Source organism: Phalaenopsis equestris, unplaced genomic scaffold (assembly GCF_001263595.1).
Source record: "Phalaenopsis equestris unplaced genomic scaffold, ASM126359v1 Scaffold000136, whole genome shotgun sequence".
Classification (NCBI taxonomy): domain Eukaryota; kingdom Viridiplantae; phylum Streptophyta; class Magnoliopsida; order Asparagales; family Orchidaceae; genus Phalaenopsis; species Phalaenopsis equestris.
In genome coordinates, this window is record NW_018164578.1 from 552,068 (window position 1) to 570,922 (window position 18,855).

Sequence of the window (18,855 nt, forward strand, 5' to 3'; positions counted from 1 at the left end):
TATATTCAGGCTATAAAGCATGTCGTTTCCACAGAATGCTCTAGCATTTACACAATGATTTAAAAGATTCATATCATGATTTTTTTACCAATATTTTATGCTGGTTTTCAACTACTTAACACAACCCTCCACTTTTCATCTTTGGGGCTTTGGACCCGACAATGACAATATATTTCTTTTTCTACTCTAATTAGCAATATTTAATATAAAATTAAGAATGATAATTGAAGTTTTAGAGAACTTCAAATACTTAAATTTCTATGGATACTTTTTTATTTATTCATTTTTTAGCTTGTGCTAGATGCGCTAGTCTTATTTTTATTTATTCATTGAAGAAATCAACATTTAGACTTTTTTGTTGTAACTCAGATGATGTGACCTTAATTTCATCATTTGATGAGATCCTTAAAACTCTTTCTCTTCAAATTATTATACTTCAATTTCTTGTTTTACTTGTTGTATATCGAGCAATTTGAAGTTATTTCATTAGGCGATTTATCAACTTGATTATATATGAATCAATTACGCTTACATTCAGATGACGAGTAGAAGTCTTAATATTTTAACGACAAAATATTGTAACTTTGAAGTGTTATCATCAAAGTGAATCTATCACATTTGAAATAAAATAATATAGTTAGAACTAAAAAACTTAGAAATTGGAAGGTCGATATCTATTTCAATAAAAAAATTAAGTATTAAAAAATACATGAAGAAAGTTTTGCAACTACATATATAGATTCCGTAGCCCAAAAAATCTTCTTTTCTTCCTAAATAGAAAAATTTGCATATTAATAATCGCCCTCTCAGTTGGGTCTATAATTAGCATATTCATACAATGACATAGCCCAACTAGATTTCATTATTGATTGACTTGCTCTCATCATATTGGAGTTGAGAGTCAAGGAAATATTCTACAACATGCAAAAGATAGTAGAGCTAAAGCTCCCATTTCTCTTCAATGACTAGGTTATGTGCTACTAATTTTTTGACCTCATTTATTCATTGTCAATAGCTGCATTCACCATTCTAAAAACTTGAACAATGATTTTGTGGTTGTAATTGCATATGTGGCGCTCGATCAAAATCTTTGAGTTAAAATAATTTTTTTGAACTCAGTTTCATTCAGCTTTATTTGCCCATGCATAACTAAGCTATTAAGTGGAAATGAATATTGTCTCTAATGGTTGTCTAACTTCTAACATGCTTTGTATTGTAGCAAATCTTTCTATAGTAGGGCATAGGAGTCATTCCTTTGAAAACTTTCTTATTAAAGACAATATACAACAATTATTAAAGAATTTTTTATTATTCTTTTTAATTTTCATCAGGGCATTTTTATATTCGTGGCAAGCCATCAAATTTGTGTAAATTTAGGTTTATCAATGTGTTTAGTATAGATATTTTTTATTCTCCATTAACTTATTGCCCACTATCTTATAAGCACTAGTATTATTTATTATAACCTAAACCGCCAAATGTTCTTCTATCCCCTCTATCACTTCATGAAGCAGTCCAAAATGAACATTATATCATTCACTTAATCAGATGCTTATATAGATATAAAAAAAGTAGCGCCGTAGGCATTATTTTTCAAAATGTTGATTAAAATTTTATTCTTTATTTTGGACCATTCATCATGCATGGTTGCCAGTCTAGTCTGACTCCATCTTTTTAATCCTCTCTATATTTTTCTTTACATTACACCGCTTCTGTCTAAATGCCTATTTTTCAAATCATACATGGACAGTGAGAATGTCAAACCATCACCGTAAGTAACATGAAATATATCATATTATAGTTCGGAGGGGAGGCTATTACATTGAACGGGGAAACATTCTCATAGAAAAATAATCCAATATCCATGCAAACACGCACACGTGTTTCTTTGGCATGCTCTAGTAATTGCCTCCTCCCCATAACCCCTGTTATACTTCACTTTTATCATAAAGTGAACCAAAGAACTTTTGCTGTCTCTCACTACATTTCATTATACTCTTCCTTCTCTCATCTCCCCCCACCAGTCGGCCTTTATTAAGGGATGTGATATTTCTGACAATATACTCTTAGCCCAGGAAATTTTGCAGGATCTTGATAAAAAATGCAAGGGTGACAATCTTGTTATCAAATTAGATATCAAGTCAAATTAGATATCAAGAAGGCCTTTGATACAATTAATTGAGATTTCATCAACGTTTTGAAGGCTAGTTTGCATCCTGATTAAAAGATGGTTGGCCAACAATTATTATTCCGTGCTGGTTAACGGTAATTCTTATGGCTTTTTCACTGCTTGTCGTGGCATTAAACAGGGGGACCCTTTTTCCCCTATTATTTTCATTCTAGCTTTCGATTATTTATCCAGGATGCTCAATCATTTCCAGCTGTTACACCTTCACACACAATTTTCCCATAAGGCCAAAATAATGGTTCCCACTTTGCATATGCAGATAATGTTATTATTTTTGCTAATGCCTCTAAACTCGCTATAAAACTTCCTTTTTTCTTCTATCTCTTAAAGGATTTCCAGAATTGTTCTGGACTCTTTAATTGTGACAAGTGCCAGATATTTTTTGGCAAGCATGTTTAGCAACATCATATTCATTGGGGAGTTGCCTATACAGTCTTTCATCATGCCTCTCCCTCTTATATATCTAGGGGTTAATTTGATTAGGGGAAGGAGGAAAAAAATTCATATGGATGATGTTATTGATAAAATCAAGCGTAAAATTAACGATTGGAGAAATATTTTCCTTTATACTGTGGGCAGGATTTTTTTGCTATCTAGTGTTCTTCAGAGTATTCCACTATATGTTTTGCAGACGTTTAATCCAAAAAAAAGTGCTATCGATATCATGGAGAGGCTTTTTAATAAATTCCTTTGGATGGGGAATGATGCTAAGAGGATTTGGGGCTCTTCGCATAAGGTCTGTAAGCCTAAGAAGATTGGCGGGATTGGCTTTAAAGCTTTGAAACATATGGTGGAAATAAACCTTTGTAAACTTTGGTTTAAATTTAGATTGGGCTCATCTCTATGAGCTTCTTTTATGCATCATAAATATTGTGGATGGCTGTCGGAAATGTGGCTGTCAGAAATGTCAGGGGGGCTCCCCCCTCCTCGGGTTTTGTTAAAGTTAATGTGGATGGCTGTTGGAATCCTTTTTATGCTGCGGTTGGGGGCATTTTTAGAAATTATGAGGGTAGATGTCTTTGCTACTTCACCTCTCCTGTTGCCGCTGACAACCCATTAGCCACGGAATGTTGGGGGGTTTTTCTGGCTTTAATGGTGGCAAGTGTTTTCAATTTTCATACAATTAAGGTGGAGATCGATTCTAAAATGCTCTATGATATACTTTTGAGAATCTATCCCCCCTTATGGGATATAATTTGCACTTTTAAATGTATTTTAGCGTTAATGGCTGCAAGACAATTAGAAGTAAATTGGAAATTCATTTCTAGAGAGGGCAACTCCCTTGCTAATTGGTTAGCCAAACATCCAGGGGAGGTCTGTCACGTTGGCATTTATCCTCCTGCTTCACTCAGATGTCTTCTCACTGGGGACAATTTGAATCTGCCATATGTTTGAATTTAAATTTTGGTGCTGCTTGGCTTTACCACTAAGGGCCTTATTTCTGTATGGTGGTTGGGGTTTGCACTTCTCCCCTTGCGGGATTTTTATTTTGTTTGGCAGGTCTCTTCGGTTTGCAGCATGCCTGGTTTTGTCTCCTTGTCTGTTCTCACTGTTTCCGCTGATCTACTGCCGTTTTGGTTTTCTTTGGTTTTCTCTGCTCTGATCTCCAAATTTCCTAAGGTTCTTGTTACTCGCGGGAGTGCTCTCGGAGAATTACTACCAACCTGAAGACAATTTTTTGTACATTTTCTTTCTCTTTACATGTTAAGCAATACATGAATACAGGTTTACTTAGTTTTGAGTTTTGTTCTTTGGTTTTGGGTATACCTGTAATTTTTGGTGATTTCTTTTGTGTGAGTTGTACTGTGGGGAGATGAACCTCTAGGGGTGTGTTCAAACGTATTTTTTGCTTTCATAGTTAGGGATCCTCCCCCCCTCCAATTTCTATACCTTTTCTTTTATTTACGCGTAGATATATATATATTTCTTTTTGAAAAAGCCCAAGGGCATATATATTAATACGGAAAAATACAAAAATCTTGTATGAGAGGGTCTAAAAAGAAGTCCAACTCACACAATGCAATGCACACAAAACTCAAATAAAGAAAAAATACATAAAGTAAAAAACCAAAAAGCCAAAAAGGGCGCAAAAGTGTTAGGGTCGTCCCACTTTAGTCCTCCCTCTGCCTCTAGTTCTTGGAAGTGAGTCGGCTAACAAATTGGAAAGATGAGTACCATTGCCCGTAGTAACTAAAGTATCATTCATTAGATTTCTAAGCTCAAGTAGGTCTTCATTCTTCTTCTTCCTCCTGGATGTGTAGACCTGTCATTCCTCATCCGATGATTGACTCATCTGATCAGTAGATTCCAATGTTGGCCGGACAGGTGTAGGCTGTTGCACATCACGTCCCCATGAGCCTGAGTAACATTAACAGCTTGGTCAACAGTGAAGCAGTAAAAGTATTGCCACTTATATTATCGGTGATATCTAGGGCAGGCGGGGTCTGAAGACTCACCCTCTCCCCTAGGATCTACAACTGGGGACTGAAAGACAGTCATATTACCTGCGAGAATAGTGACGTCATCTGGGGTAATCTTTTGATGATCAAGAGTGTCAATAACTTGGAGTTTATCAGGAGGAGATGAAATCGCTGCCTATGGCAGAATACTATGCTTTTTGGTCTGAGTTGGAGGTGTAGATGGTGGCATTGAAAACTGGAGTGACCTACCATATGAAAATTTGAACAATACGAGGAAAAAAGACTCAATCACTACATTTTGTCAATATCCATGATGTCGTGTGCCCAACCAAATTTCCTCAGAGGCGGGTGAAGTGACGTCTCTTTCGACAACTACTCTGGCTTTAGATGGACGGGAAATATTAAAAGTAGGAATGTCTGTTTTGCGTGGCTTTCTATTAGTTGAGGCAATAAAGCATGACATTTTTTGAGTAAAATAATGAAATTTCAAACCAGGAAGGCGAATCTAAACCGTAATGATTGATTGTTCAATCTGTGGATCAAATCCATAGACTATTTTAGAATCTTCATTGCTCTTTTATCAATCCAGATTATCCTTCGAACAAATAAACGTGTGTAATCATCTTCATTATTTAGTTGTATAAGAATGTGTCTTCCATCTAACAGTACAATTTTTCACTCCCTAACAAGGTGCATAAACTCAAATTCGTTACGAATCAGCTACATTTTGGGATGACCATACAGAAATTTTCCGACCAAATTCATTAGACAGGATGAAGCAAGTCGAATACCTTCAGCTTCTGTAAAAAAGATAGCAAGCTTCCCATTCTTCCTACCAAGTTTCTTGATGTCCTCCGCCCACTCAAATGAAAGACGGAAAGAGCACGATTTAGTTTTATCTGAGGCGTGGACACCCGCAAGTGCAGTAGCATAAGATCTGTCGGAAGCCATGGAGGTGCGGGGTAGCAGAGTAGAGAACGGAAACCCGGAGCAGGAGCGAAAGCCCCTGCGATCTCAGAGCAAGTAGGAAAGAGCGGCGAAGCCCCTGCGATCAACTCGAGCTCGAGGACGACACAGCCATCGCGGCCCAAGGCACGAGTAGAGACGCAGAGCAGAAACAAAGCCGATGTGCGAGAAGAGACGCACGAGCAGAAACAAAACTGAAACAGGGTGCAGGAGCGGCGAAGCCCCTGCGATCAGTTAGAGCCTGAGGGCGACGCAGCCGACGCACGAGCAGAAACACAGTCGACTTGCGACGAGCAGAAATGAAGTCGACGTGCGACGTCGAGAGAGATTAGATCGAAGATAAGCTACTCAACTAGGGATCACCATGGCGAAACCTAGCAGATATATATATATATATAGAGAGAGAGAGAGAGAGAGAGAGAGAAGCACACACACACACACACACTAAGTAGACAGGTCCTCCCTAACTCAAAAGAACAAAACAAACTCTGCCAGAAATTAATAACTAATTACAAAAGTGACGCCAGCCAACACAGCTCCTGCGTCAACTATGAAGAGGTTTGTTTTATTGAATGGTTAACTTTTGAGTTCATTGCTCTTCTATGTTTAGGCCAGGACAATTAACAATTCATTTTTTAGCTAATTTGACCTTTGTTTAAGATCTACTTGAAATCATTCAATTTGATCTTGAGCTGAGCTAATCCTAGTTATAGGCTTGACTTAATTTGGTCTAGATTTGAGCCAGCACACACTTACACATTGGTTCAATTCACACACATACAGTGTTTTAATTCAAATTTGATTCAAGTCATGGTGAACGCACACGCATATATGTATTGGTTTAGTTTTAGTTTGATTCTAGTCAAGGCGAGTAATAAGTTGGCAGAGGCAAAAGGCTAGCATGGGCGAGCGTGTGACAATGAAGGTTAGTACGGATGCAGAGAAATTGGCAACGAGACATCAATGGCAGGACACATGCATGTGTAAATGAAAGACGTGTAAATCCATGCAAATGGCTGAAAAGGTTGAACAAGTACTGTTCCAATAATACAACATCAGCTTATGTTGAATTGACTTTTGGAAAAAAGAGTTGAAACGATTTTTATACGGATATAATAAAAAATAATGAACTAGTATATGACTTCAAGTGTGAACATCATTTCAGATTTGATGGAGATAAAATCAAGGCAACATGAGTATTTAAAATAAATATTTATTGCATGTCTTGATGTAAAAACATCTGTGAAACATGACTTAATTTTTAAAGAAATATGTAACTTGATTCTTCAAAACTTCTGCCTACTAATGTTTAGTATATTTTAATTTTTAAAATGATTTTTTTTGAATTTTATGAACTGGATTTTGAGTATTGTGATTTAAGGGACAAACTTCAAGTACGTGACACATGACCTCTAATGACTGTAATTGACATTGAAAATAATTGAAATAAATATCTTGAGCTCTAATATCCTCACTTGATATGCTTAAGCTTACTTAACTTTTTTCTCGAAAGAAGTGATTGTTCATTATGCATGTGTACCGTGTAGTTTTTCAAATTGTTTGGTGATCCTGAAGACAGTCACTGAAGACTCTAGCAACATTAACTTCAATTATCTTAGAGGCTCGTTGGCTGACCTCAATCCGAGCCAAAAACTGATTTGATTTTGAAATGTTCTTTGATTGATGAGCCAAATTCACAAACCTAATCTACGTTTGAGTTCAGGGGAATGATCCATTAGAAAATAGACCTTTTATTTTAGCATTTTCATTTTTTCACCAAAATTGATGAAAAACTTCTGCTTAAAAAAGCAGTGCCAGCTGAACATATCCGAAACGATTGATCCAAGTCAGTTTTGACTGAATTCTAGAACCATCCTCATATGATGAAATTTTCATCCAGTTTGTCTATTTAGTCTGTTAAGCTAAGTCTGAAAAGCACTTAATATCTCATGATAGATCACCATGGAGATGGAAGACAAACACATTCCATGGCAGAATGGTAGATTGGCGGCTGAGATTTTCCAGTTTCATGATTCTGCACTTAACCTGGCTCATGATATATCTCTGTAGTCGGAAGGAAAGACAACGTTTTTTTTTTTTTTTATTTTGACGTTGTCCACCCTATCTCTATGGCCACCTTGTTTTTTATTCTTGTTGAAGTTTCTTATTTATTGGGAATCAAAATTAGCTCTCTTGCAGCAATGTCAAGGCCCAACCTGGGATTTGGAATTAATAAAGGCCGGAACAGACGATAGGACAGTGGGACGGTAGGATGGTGGAACTAAATTTATTATCATTCTATTTCTATAACTAACAGTTTAATATCAAAATATTAATTGAAATTGCCACTAAAGAAAGTTGTTTTAATTAACAGTTAAAGTTGCCTTTCTGGTTACCGACCTCTTCTTTTGGACACATTGACTCCTCTAGTATTCATCTTATTTAAAAGCTTAAACTTAAAAAAATATTAAAGCGTATAATAAGTTATCTAAAGATAACCTAGGAGCAATCACACTTTTATACTAGAGTAACCCAAAGAAAAAAAATAATATGTTTGCTGGTCTTTCAAAAATCACTCTAAAGATCATATAATAATCTTAATGTATGTGTCTATGATGTTTACTAAATGGAAATAACTTGAACTTCTATACGCATTAAGTTTAATTGTACTATTAAAAGTGTAATCTTTAACTTTATTTTTACATCATGCTATTAACGTTCACATCTGTCTTAGGACATCAAAATATAACCTAATACACCTCTAACCGATATTATCCCATCGACAAAGCGGTTCAAGTTCTAATTTACATGAGTAAAAAAGGTGCCAACTCGCCCTTGGCAAATACTCTTCTATCGACACAACATTTAGTGATCTAAACATTATACTTGTCTGGAGTGGTAGAATAACATCTACACGCGCGGGGACACTGACGTCCCCTACCTGTACCATAAAGAGGTGAACTACTCTTAACATGAACATACAAGTATTCATAGATATAGTACTTCATTCTTCGTATCATACATTCTTATGAGACATCTTATGACAATTTATAATTATCGACCAATAAAATGTACATTTACTAAATCTATAGGTCATTTAAAAAAATTGATATATGCACATATACTAGAATCCACACACATGTAGTAATGTGACATCTTATTAGAAAAACTGTAATGCAGTGATATTTTATTAGGAAAACTGTGTTGCAAACTATTTATACAACTGTTTTAACATGTATATTTTATCACTAACGATATAAAGAATAAAAAATATTTTAATTTCATTGACATAAGGTATAATAGTGAAAAATTGCAAGCATGAATATATTAAAAAAAGAAATATCACTTTAATTTAAAAGCATAATTACTCACTTTTAATGTCAAAATTTTCTTCTTCCGCCAAACAGAACTGCTAGAGCTTTATTCCTATTTAATTAAACCTATTATTAATATTTTAATACACAATATATATATGTAATAGATTTATTAATTAAAATAAATAAACTAATATTTATCTCAAATATCTCGATCGTTTGCACAAATATTGATCTCTATCTCCATTCAATTTAAGACTTTAATAGCTTCAACCTAGAATTTAAAAACACACAATCAACATTTAAAGAATAAACTTGAATATATATTCTTTTATATAAAATTCATTAATTAAAATATATAATAAACCTAATTCTTACATTTTTGTTTGCTCGACTTCCCTAAACTGCTTGCGCGAGCTTTGCTTGCTATCTTTCTTCTTGTTCCTTCGAACTCTTCTTCCTTCTCTTTCTCTGCACATGAGATTCAACTCCTACCCACATGCATGCGCCTTCTCCTCCTCTTTCTTTTCATGCAAGCACAACGTTGTTTCCTCCTTTCGTTTCTTCTTCTTTCATGCAATGATCTCTTCCAACACACTAGGGCACGAGCTCCTCATGTAACTTGAGAACTCCCTCGCTTCCTCCTATGTCTTTCTTTGGCTAGGGTTCGACACGACAGTGATGTCGCACTCGAGGCTCAGCTTCCCCTTTCTCCCGCACAAAGGCTTTGCTCCACTTCAAGGCTTGGTCGGTTTTCCTCCTTCACTCACAAAGTTGCTTGCCTCCCTTCACAGCTAGTGCACAACATCGAATCTTACGTAAAAAAAACACGCGACCCCTCTCCTTTCTTTTTCTTCTTTCACGACAACACTCTCCTCCACTTCCCCTCTCGCCAGGGCTGTCAAAACGGAAAAAAAATATTACATGCAGACTCCGCATGCACAACTGCTTGCGGAGTCCAATCTCCAGCTGACACGTGGAAGGTCGGACCACCTACATAAAAAATGAAAACACGCGACCCGACCCAATCTGCATTATTTATCCTTAACTCCGTGTTATATGAATATTTTCTTGCGTTATTCTAAATATTTTTCGCATTATTCATATATTATTAGTGTGTTATTGAGGTGATTTTGAGATGTTATTGTTCTTTAAACAACAATACCAACTTAAAATGACCTCCATAACAAATGAATAACATATCAGTAGAAGTTTTCATCTTGTCATTGGATTGTATCACATCAATAATATATCAATAACACATGAATAACACACCAATAACATATTAAAAGCAACGGCTGAGGTGATTTTGAGATGTTATTGTTCTTTAAACAACAACACCAACTCAAAATCAACTTTATAACACATGACTATCACACCAGTAAAAATTTTCATCTTATCATTGGATTTTATCACATCAATAAGACATGAATAACACATGAATAACACACCAATAACACATTAAAGACAGTGAATACGGTGATTTTGTGATGTTATTTTTCTTTAAATAACAATAACAACTCAAAATAACTTTCATAACACATTAATAACGCATTAGTAAAAGTTTTTATCTTGTCATTTGGTTGAACCACCTCAATAACGCACTAATAATACATAAATAACATGAAAAATATTCATAATAACGTGAGAGAATATTCCTATGCGATGAAATATTCCTATAAGACCTTGGTCTGGTCGGGTCGCGCAGTTTTGTTTTTTTTTCATTTTTTATGTAAGTGGGCTGACCTTCCACAGTTCCACGTATCAGCTCAAGATTAGACTCCACAAGCAGCTCTGCATGTAATATTTTTTTCTCAAAACGACCCGTTGTTGACGAACAGTTCGTGTTTGGCTCGTTAAGTAGCTCGTGTTCAATTCGTTCGCTAAAGAAAAGAGTCGAGCATGAACAATTTTTCAACGCTCGATACATAAACGAGCCGAACACGATTCGTTCGTGGTCGACTCATTTTGGCTCAAAATAATTAAATTATATATAAATAAATAAATAAATATATATATATATATATAATTGATGAATATTATTTTTAAATAATTTAAATGACTACAAGACTACAAGGATTTATAAACTATTAAAATTATTTAAAAATAGAATAAAAATACATTAAATTCTATGTAGATGAATATTTTAATATAAATAATAAAATTTAAATCTCGCCCCTACACTTAACATATTATGACTACGTAACCACAGATGTCAAAACGACTCGTGGTTCTCGAACAGCTCGTGTTCAGCTCTTTAAGCAAAAGTGCTGAACAGGAATAATTTTTTTGCGCTCAATATATTAACAAATCGAACACGAACAACTGTATTTTTTAATGAGCTGAATATGAACCGAGCCTGGACTCGCTCAAGCTCAGCTCGTTACACTCCTACTTCTCGCTCTCACGTTCGCTTTGTTTCTTCCAATCTTCCACTTCTCCAATTCAATGAAAGTGTAACTTATTCCTCACTTACGGTCGAAACGATTGGTCGAGCCGACACTAAACCATTAAAACTTCTTTTCATTTATTATTTCTTATTTATTTATTTTTCAGTTATTACAAGCTAAAACTTTAACCTACATCATAAAGTTTTCTATTGGTTTAGATGTTGTCTTGCATTTACGTTTGCAATATATGATATCAATGCAGATGTATGAAGGACATTATAATTCCATCAGTCTTGTAGTTTTTCCTTGTAAAAATGTTGTTTTGGTCTGTTGTATTTAATCCGGTGTTCCATTTTGTAAATTACCTTTGTTATTTGAGAAGCCACACTAATTTCTTTTTCCCTGAAACTGTGCCACAGGTCTGCATACATTTTGAAGCAAGAAAGTTTGCTGCCATCGTATAAAGCATTTCTTAATAGGCATGGTGGAAAGGCAGCTGTAATTTTACAAAGAGTCAAAGAAATCGCAACTGGCACACCCTTCACAAACTTGGATGAAGTTGAGAAGCTCTACAAGTTCATGGGCGTAGTTCTAAAACTAGACCCAAAAATGAAAGTTCCATGTTCAGTACGCACTTTTCACATTGTTTCCACCTTCTAAGTTACTTGAGCCAAAATTTCTTATTTCTTATTTATGAATTTTTAAAGTTTTTCTTTTGGATTTGTGATTTAATCAGATAGAGGTTGAATATGATATTAACCAAACATCTACCATGATAAATATAATTAGTATTAGGACATGGTTGGTATTGAGTTTGGTTGATTTTTTGCCAAAGTATGAAGATGTGCAACATAAGAGATGACATGCTTTTTAGATGAAAACTAGGTAATTGCAATAATTGCAATTTATTTTGCTTGAAGTTGTTGAGGATTGGATGATGAAGGAACTTTTATGATTGAACACCAATCATGTGATCTTAACCACATTCTTCTTTTGAATTCCTTTCAACTAAATTAGAAGAAGCCTTGGATATCAAATTGATAAATTAAAATATAATAGTCATACTGATTCCCATTAGAAGTTTTGTCACCTAGCCTGGATCTTTTTTATTACATTTCAATTTCTAGGTTTGAATCTATTGCGGAAAATGACAACATTGTCTTGCTCCTAATCTGAAACTGTTTTCACAATTTTATAATAATATTCTTTAGTTTTATTCTTTCGAAGAGAATTTAGAAATTTTTTTATTTTTGCATACTTATTATTATTTTAATCGATTTGCTTCTTACTAGCTCCTGTGGGTATTGGAAATTTTGTACAAAAGTGAATACAGTATATCTACTAGAATGATAAGTTTCTTTGGGTTATAACCATAAACAATTTTGAATGCTATTTCTGAGTTGTCATAAATAAATGACCAAACTTGGGAGTAGGTATCTGCAACTTTCAAGTGGTAATTATTTTACCCACTAAATGTCTTAGCAAATGGCTTAAGGATATGTTCACAACTTCCAACTGACCATCTATTTGGCAGTACAACGCAAATTAAAAGTTTAGTTGCATCTCGCATGTAGTTTCCATATTGTTCTCCAAAACTATGAAACGAATCTATGCTATGGTGGATGATACTCTTATAGTTCAATAATTTCCTTGAAGAAGTGTAGTTATATTAGAGGCATCATCAGCTTTTAAGTGGCAAGAAGTATATCATTTTGGAGAACCTATCAACAACGAAAAAAGTACTATCATATTCTAGTCGGGATTTCGGTAAGCCATGTTGTTAGGGGACAGGGAGGGAAATCTACTTGTTCTTTTCTTAATTGTTTTGATAATGCTACAAATGATAAAATGACCAATGATGGGCTCTACTTCTCTTTGTGGGAATGGGCAAAAAAACTTAGATTTTACTTGATTAATCATTTTACTCTTTTCGTAATGTCCCACTAGATCTCTTGAGTATAGTTTAGTCATATATAAATCTCATAGAGATGATCTAGAGATGCCAAGTTTTTTCTCATGATAAAGATGGGCATGAAAAACAAAGAACTTGTTAGCTAGAGCAAAAGGTTAGGTGTTCAATATAATAATTTTTTATTCTAAGCCATGATATCTACTATTCTTAAGAGGAACTGGACTAAAGTAATTAGGGGAAGTGCATCAACAAATTTGATCTTTGTATCATGTTTGTACTTCAGAAATTATGAATATTTATGAAGCAATTCTATACATTTACATGCTTGTGATTGCTTATTATAGATGTTGATGAAATTAAGATCATAACAGTTTGGATGTAAAACTAATTCATTAGGCATAAAGTAATTTCGTCAATGTTCAAGGGATTGCTGGATGCTATATAATTCTGTCATAAGTAGAGTGTAGCATAATCTGACATTATTTAATTTTTCATTAAAGGATGCAATAGAGTAATTTTTTTTAATTAGAACGCTGCTAAAAGTTATCCTAGAGGTATCATAATAAACTTAAAATTCGGCAAATATAGGTTATTTAAAAATAATTGAGCTGTTTATGAGGATTTTAATTTGATCAAATGATTTAGCAATAGTGGTGATCCATAGAAACTTGTTCCTTCTGAGTATTTGTGATTGAGGCCATGATAGCACTTAAATCTTTAAAAGACGGTCAAATCATGAAAAAATTTAATATTGGTGAATGATTTTGGTTTTGCTTACTCTATGTTTAACTTGACTTCGGCAAAGGCATGCTTTAGTTGGTTAATATAAAATATGAATTAGGAATATGATTTTCTTAAAGGAAGAAATGCTTAAATATTATTAGTGAATTCAAATTGGAAATTACAATAAAGTGATGCAGAAATATGAAATCGCAACAAAACAACATGCAACACTAGAACTAGAGTTGGATCTAGGGTGTGAGTAGTGCCGGGTAGGGTTTGACCTCCGGGATGGTGGGACGGATGCGGCAAACAAGCAAGAAACAGTAAGGCAACGGTTTTCCAGGCTTCGGACATCAAGGAAATAGCAGGCATTTTGTGGAATGACTGTCCTGGGTGCAGCGGCAGCAAAGTTGCAGTCGGAACAGCAGGGGACAGGCGGTCTGGGGTGGTGGAAGCAAGGCCTGGATGGAGGGGAAGGTGAGAGTGATGTCGGGAATGGGTAGAAGGGGATAAACATCACATCAGGAACGGGATATAGTCGGAACACCACTCAGAACTCTTGGATACAGCTCTAGAATTGAAAATGAGATGTTGACGTCTATCTCAAAGCAAAATACAACAATAACTAAAAATTCAAACCCTAATACAACATATAAATAAGTCTCCTCGAAGCAAAATACCTAATTGAAAAATAAGAAAGTAGGAAAGTACTAGCCAGGAAATAATGATAAAAGGAAACATGCTGAAAATAAGAAAGAAACTAAAAAAAAAGCGTTCGGTTTGGTTCTGCTCCGATCGCAGGAATCGGATGCCGCACTCCTCTCGGCCTCGGGATTGCGAAATCCTATACTTCTCTCGTGTCAACTTGTACATGTTGATATAAAATTTTTTAGTCCCCAAAATTTCAAATACAAGTCTAAGATCATTAAAATATTATTTTTTATTGACGCTATAGCTCTAAATATCATCAAAATAAATTATCAAGATTTTCTTAAAAAAGTTTGAGTATTTTCATCATTAATCTTATGAAGGCATTGAAAGCATTAGATGATTTGAAAGGCATGATCAGTAATTCGTATATGTTACATGATGTTTTAAAAATAATTTTTCATTTATCATTAAGCCTTATCGTAATTTGGTGTTAGCCACTTCCAACTTTTATTTTGGAGAAAATAGTTGACAAGAAATATGATCAAGCATGTCATCAAGCCTAAGGGTTGAGAATCTGTGCTTGTTTATCATATGATTAATGGTTTGGCTATCTACTCACATTCTTTAATAGCCATCTTTTTTTAGTGTAAGATGGGCAGAGGCAGATCTGAGACTACAACATTTTAGTTGTGCAAGTTAGGCAATTGAGAACCCAAGATAAAGTCATTAACATGTTAGATGTCTCTTATTGGGTGTAGCTCATTAGGGGTTAGCTCCAAAGGCTCAAATAAAATATTAGAGATGATAACATCAATGTGAATCTTTAAACGGGTGGGTGAGGGTGATGTCTTTAACATGTAATAAGTGCAATATGGAGTACAATTGTAATTGTCTTATCAACCTTTTGAAACTAAAGTGTTCAAAATGGATCATATTTGGGGGAGTCTTTTAAATTGTAGCAAATAATGTCATGGATGCTTCTAGTGCTAAGTTCAATGAAGGTATAGGGCTAATGAGCACTAGTAAAAATTGAGGCAGTGGGTCTTGCAAAAAGACATGAATGTGGAACTAGAATAGGTTGAGCTTTAAACGTTCTAGAGGAAGTTGCTTTCTTGTACTTCCTAATTATCAGAACAAAGTCGAAAGCCTATACTAAAATCTTAAGGTCTAATAATTATAATTTATTCCTCGTTTCATGTGGGTGTCCAAGAACACATTTATTGGCATGTTTTAAATTAAAATTGAATAGCTTGTCTTTGCTAGGAGGGACTTATAGATGTTCATGTAATCAGTCATATGCATGATTCCTTGTCATATAAATTAAAAGTCGACCACATAGGTGGCTTCTATTTAACCTAGAGCAATATTTGACCTTTAAGGGTTTATTCATCTCAACTTGGGTCTATTTGATTTATCCTTCTTAAGTTTCTTAGTTGAGACATTTGTTCAATAGATTTTGGTATGATCTACAATTTACATCAATGGTAAATTGATTCACTGATAATTATTCATATGGAATATATCATACCATTCAAAGAAATCCTCTATTTGGGTCAACCAAACTATGAACTTATTGGGATCATGTATTCCATAAAAATGGGGGCTTCAATTTTCATTTTGAAGCAAAGATTAGCAAGAACCCTACTATCTTGTTTATTGAGATGTAGTTAGATATGGAAGGGAGTCTTTTAAATTGTTCATCCTTTGGTTTAGGCTCGACTGAGATTTGGAGTCTGACGGTTAAAGTTTTGGGGTTGATTTTAAAGAGTTGGTAATTGTATAGCCGAAAAATGTCACATCACCAAGCCAGGATAAGCTATCGTCGGAGTCGCGCAAGCAAGAATCCCCCCTTTTTTGGCCAGTCACCTTGCTTTAGCTGGCTAGCTCCTTTGGTTGGCCACTAGCCTCTCAGGTCGGCCAGCAACCCCTCGGGTCGGCCACCCAGTTCCTTGGGTCCTCCACCAACCTCGAGTCGAGGGCCGTAACAAGCCATCCTCAGTAGTCGGCGACCCAACAACGACGTACTCCAACGCTTCAGATGATAAAAGGACCAATATATCCCTCATTGCTCCCTTTTAAATAGGGGCATAAATGTAATCCCACTTTTCCCTCTTTATTTCTTTATAAATAGAGGATCTCTTGGCATGCAAAAGATGCCCCGAAGGCTCTCTCTTACCCCTCAAGTGGGGAGATCTCTTCCCTTATCTTTCCATATGTAATCTTCAAGTTATGTGGAATAGAAGCGGTCAAAAAGCCCGGAAACACCCCTCTTTGCCCTCCTGCGGGGCAACTCTTCCTCTCTCTCTCTCTCTCTCTCTCTCTCTCTCTCTCTCTCTCTCTCTCTCTCTCTCTCTCTCTCTCTCTCTCTCTCTCTCTCTCTCTCTCTCTCAGAATCTAGCTCTATTCTTTGGGCATGATAGATTTGGGTTCAACACCCTAAAAGGTGCGGTGAGGTTGGAGCGTGCCGCTAACAATACAGACAACCGTGAAAGCCCGAGACAGAGAAACAATAAATCAAAATAAAAGAGAAAAAGAAGAAACGAAACAAGAAGAAGTTGAAGGAGATAAGATGCAACAAATCGAAAGACAAAAAAACAAAAAGAAAAAGTAAGAATATGATAAGACATAAAGTAGATGACAAGACAAAAGAATAAAAAGTTATGAAGAAAAAGACAATAAAAAAAAGGAAGAAGATTCCCTCTTACATTCAAAGGGAAGAAAGGCCCGAACATGAAAACAAAAAGAGATAAGCACTTCCTCTCTTTATTTTATTTACATATCATTCAGTAAGAAAAAAAGAGAAAAATAAATGAAAGAAAACAATAATGGAGATACATTAAAGACAAATAATAATAAAAAAAAAAGATTAAAAAAGAGCTCCCTCTCTTCTCACTTAAGTCTCTCCCCCGAGAAAGCATTCTAAAAAAAAAAAAAAAATTCTTTTTTTCTCAAAGCCTCTCCTTAGGGACGAGCAAACAAATCATCTCCTCCCAAAATAGCAAACGAAACCTTTTCACTAGGATGAACGAACAAAACCTCTTATCTGAGACGAACAAACAAAGCATATCTTCCGGGACGAGCAAATAAAGCCTCTTCTCCGAGACGAGCTAACAGAGACTCTCCTCCGGGGTGAGCGAACAAATCTTCTCAAAAATTGATACACCTAATATCATATCTAAGAATATGAAAACTTAACCAATAATCTTCTAAAAAATCTACACGTGAAAGACCAAAGAAAGGACTATTATAAAACTAAGTGCTGCTAGAGGCTTATGAAATAGTATTTCCTGTACTCATGAGTTATTCATTCTTATCATAGCTTCGTCTCCAAGAAATAAAAAACACGGGAGCTTTATGTATAACCAGAAAATGTCATCTCATCGAGCCAGGATAAGTCATCGCTGGAGTCGCAGGGATTCTCCCTTTTTTGGCTGGCCACCTTGCTTCTGCTAGTCGACCCCTTCAGGTCGGCCACCAGTTCCTCGGGTGGCCACAAGCGATGAACCCCTTGGGTAGGCCACCACCCCTTGAGTCGACCACCAAAACTTTGCGTCTGCCACAAGCCGCTCGGGTCAGCCGCCTTGGCCAACCACCCCCAGTAGTCGGCCGCCCAACATCTACGTACTCCAACGCTTCAGAATGACAAAATGACGGAAATATCCCTCACTGTTCCCTTTTAAACAGGGGAATAAATATAATCCCATTCTCCCTTCTTTATTTCTCTATAAATAGAAGATCCCTTGGCATTTAAAAGGAGTTCCGAAGGCTCTCTTACTCCTCAAGTAGGGAAATCTCTCCCTTTCTCTTCCCATTTGTAACCTTCAAGTTATGGGGAATAAAAAGGGCCAAACAGCCCGAGAACACCCTCTTTGCCCCCCACTTGGCAACTCTTCCTCCCTCCCTCAGTCTCTCTTTTTCTCCTTCTCTCAGAATCAGGCTCTATTCCTTGGGCACGGTCCAAAGAACAAATTTTGGTTCAACAGTAATATATTTTGAAACACATCAAAGTTTGTTACATATTTTACATCAAGTTTTGTATAGATCATGCATTTGAAAAAAAGTTAATGGACATTCATCCTTCTTCTTTTTTGCTTAAAGAATATTTTCGGTGTTTCCCTTTTCAGGAAGATTTGCTGTATATGTTGATTTTATAGTTCTCAGATAGATGCTTCTTGCGGTTCTCCTATAACTTTCCATATATTATGGTGTTTTTATTCATGCAGATTGTTCATGGCAATCAGACTTGCGCTGGGCACTTCATTTCATTTCTTATCCAAGGTTATGGAAGAGC

General features: G+C 35.6%; 1 protein-coding gene across 1 annotated transcript in view; it reads left to right on the forward strand.

The window, feature by feature from the left end:
* Window positions 1–18,855, forward strand: part of LOC110021642 — a 41,431-nt gene that overhangs the window by 18,987 nt on the left and 3,589 nt on the right. The window contains 2 exon segments of the mRNA XM_020720211.1: window positions 11,698–11,905; window positions 18,788–18,855. The exon segment at window positions 18,788–18,855 is cut by the window's right edge and continues 1 nt beyond it. Of these exon segments, the coding sequence (XP_020575870.1) occupies window positions 11,698–11,905; window positions 18,788–18,855 (276 nt within the window).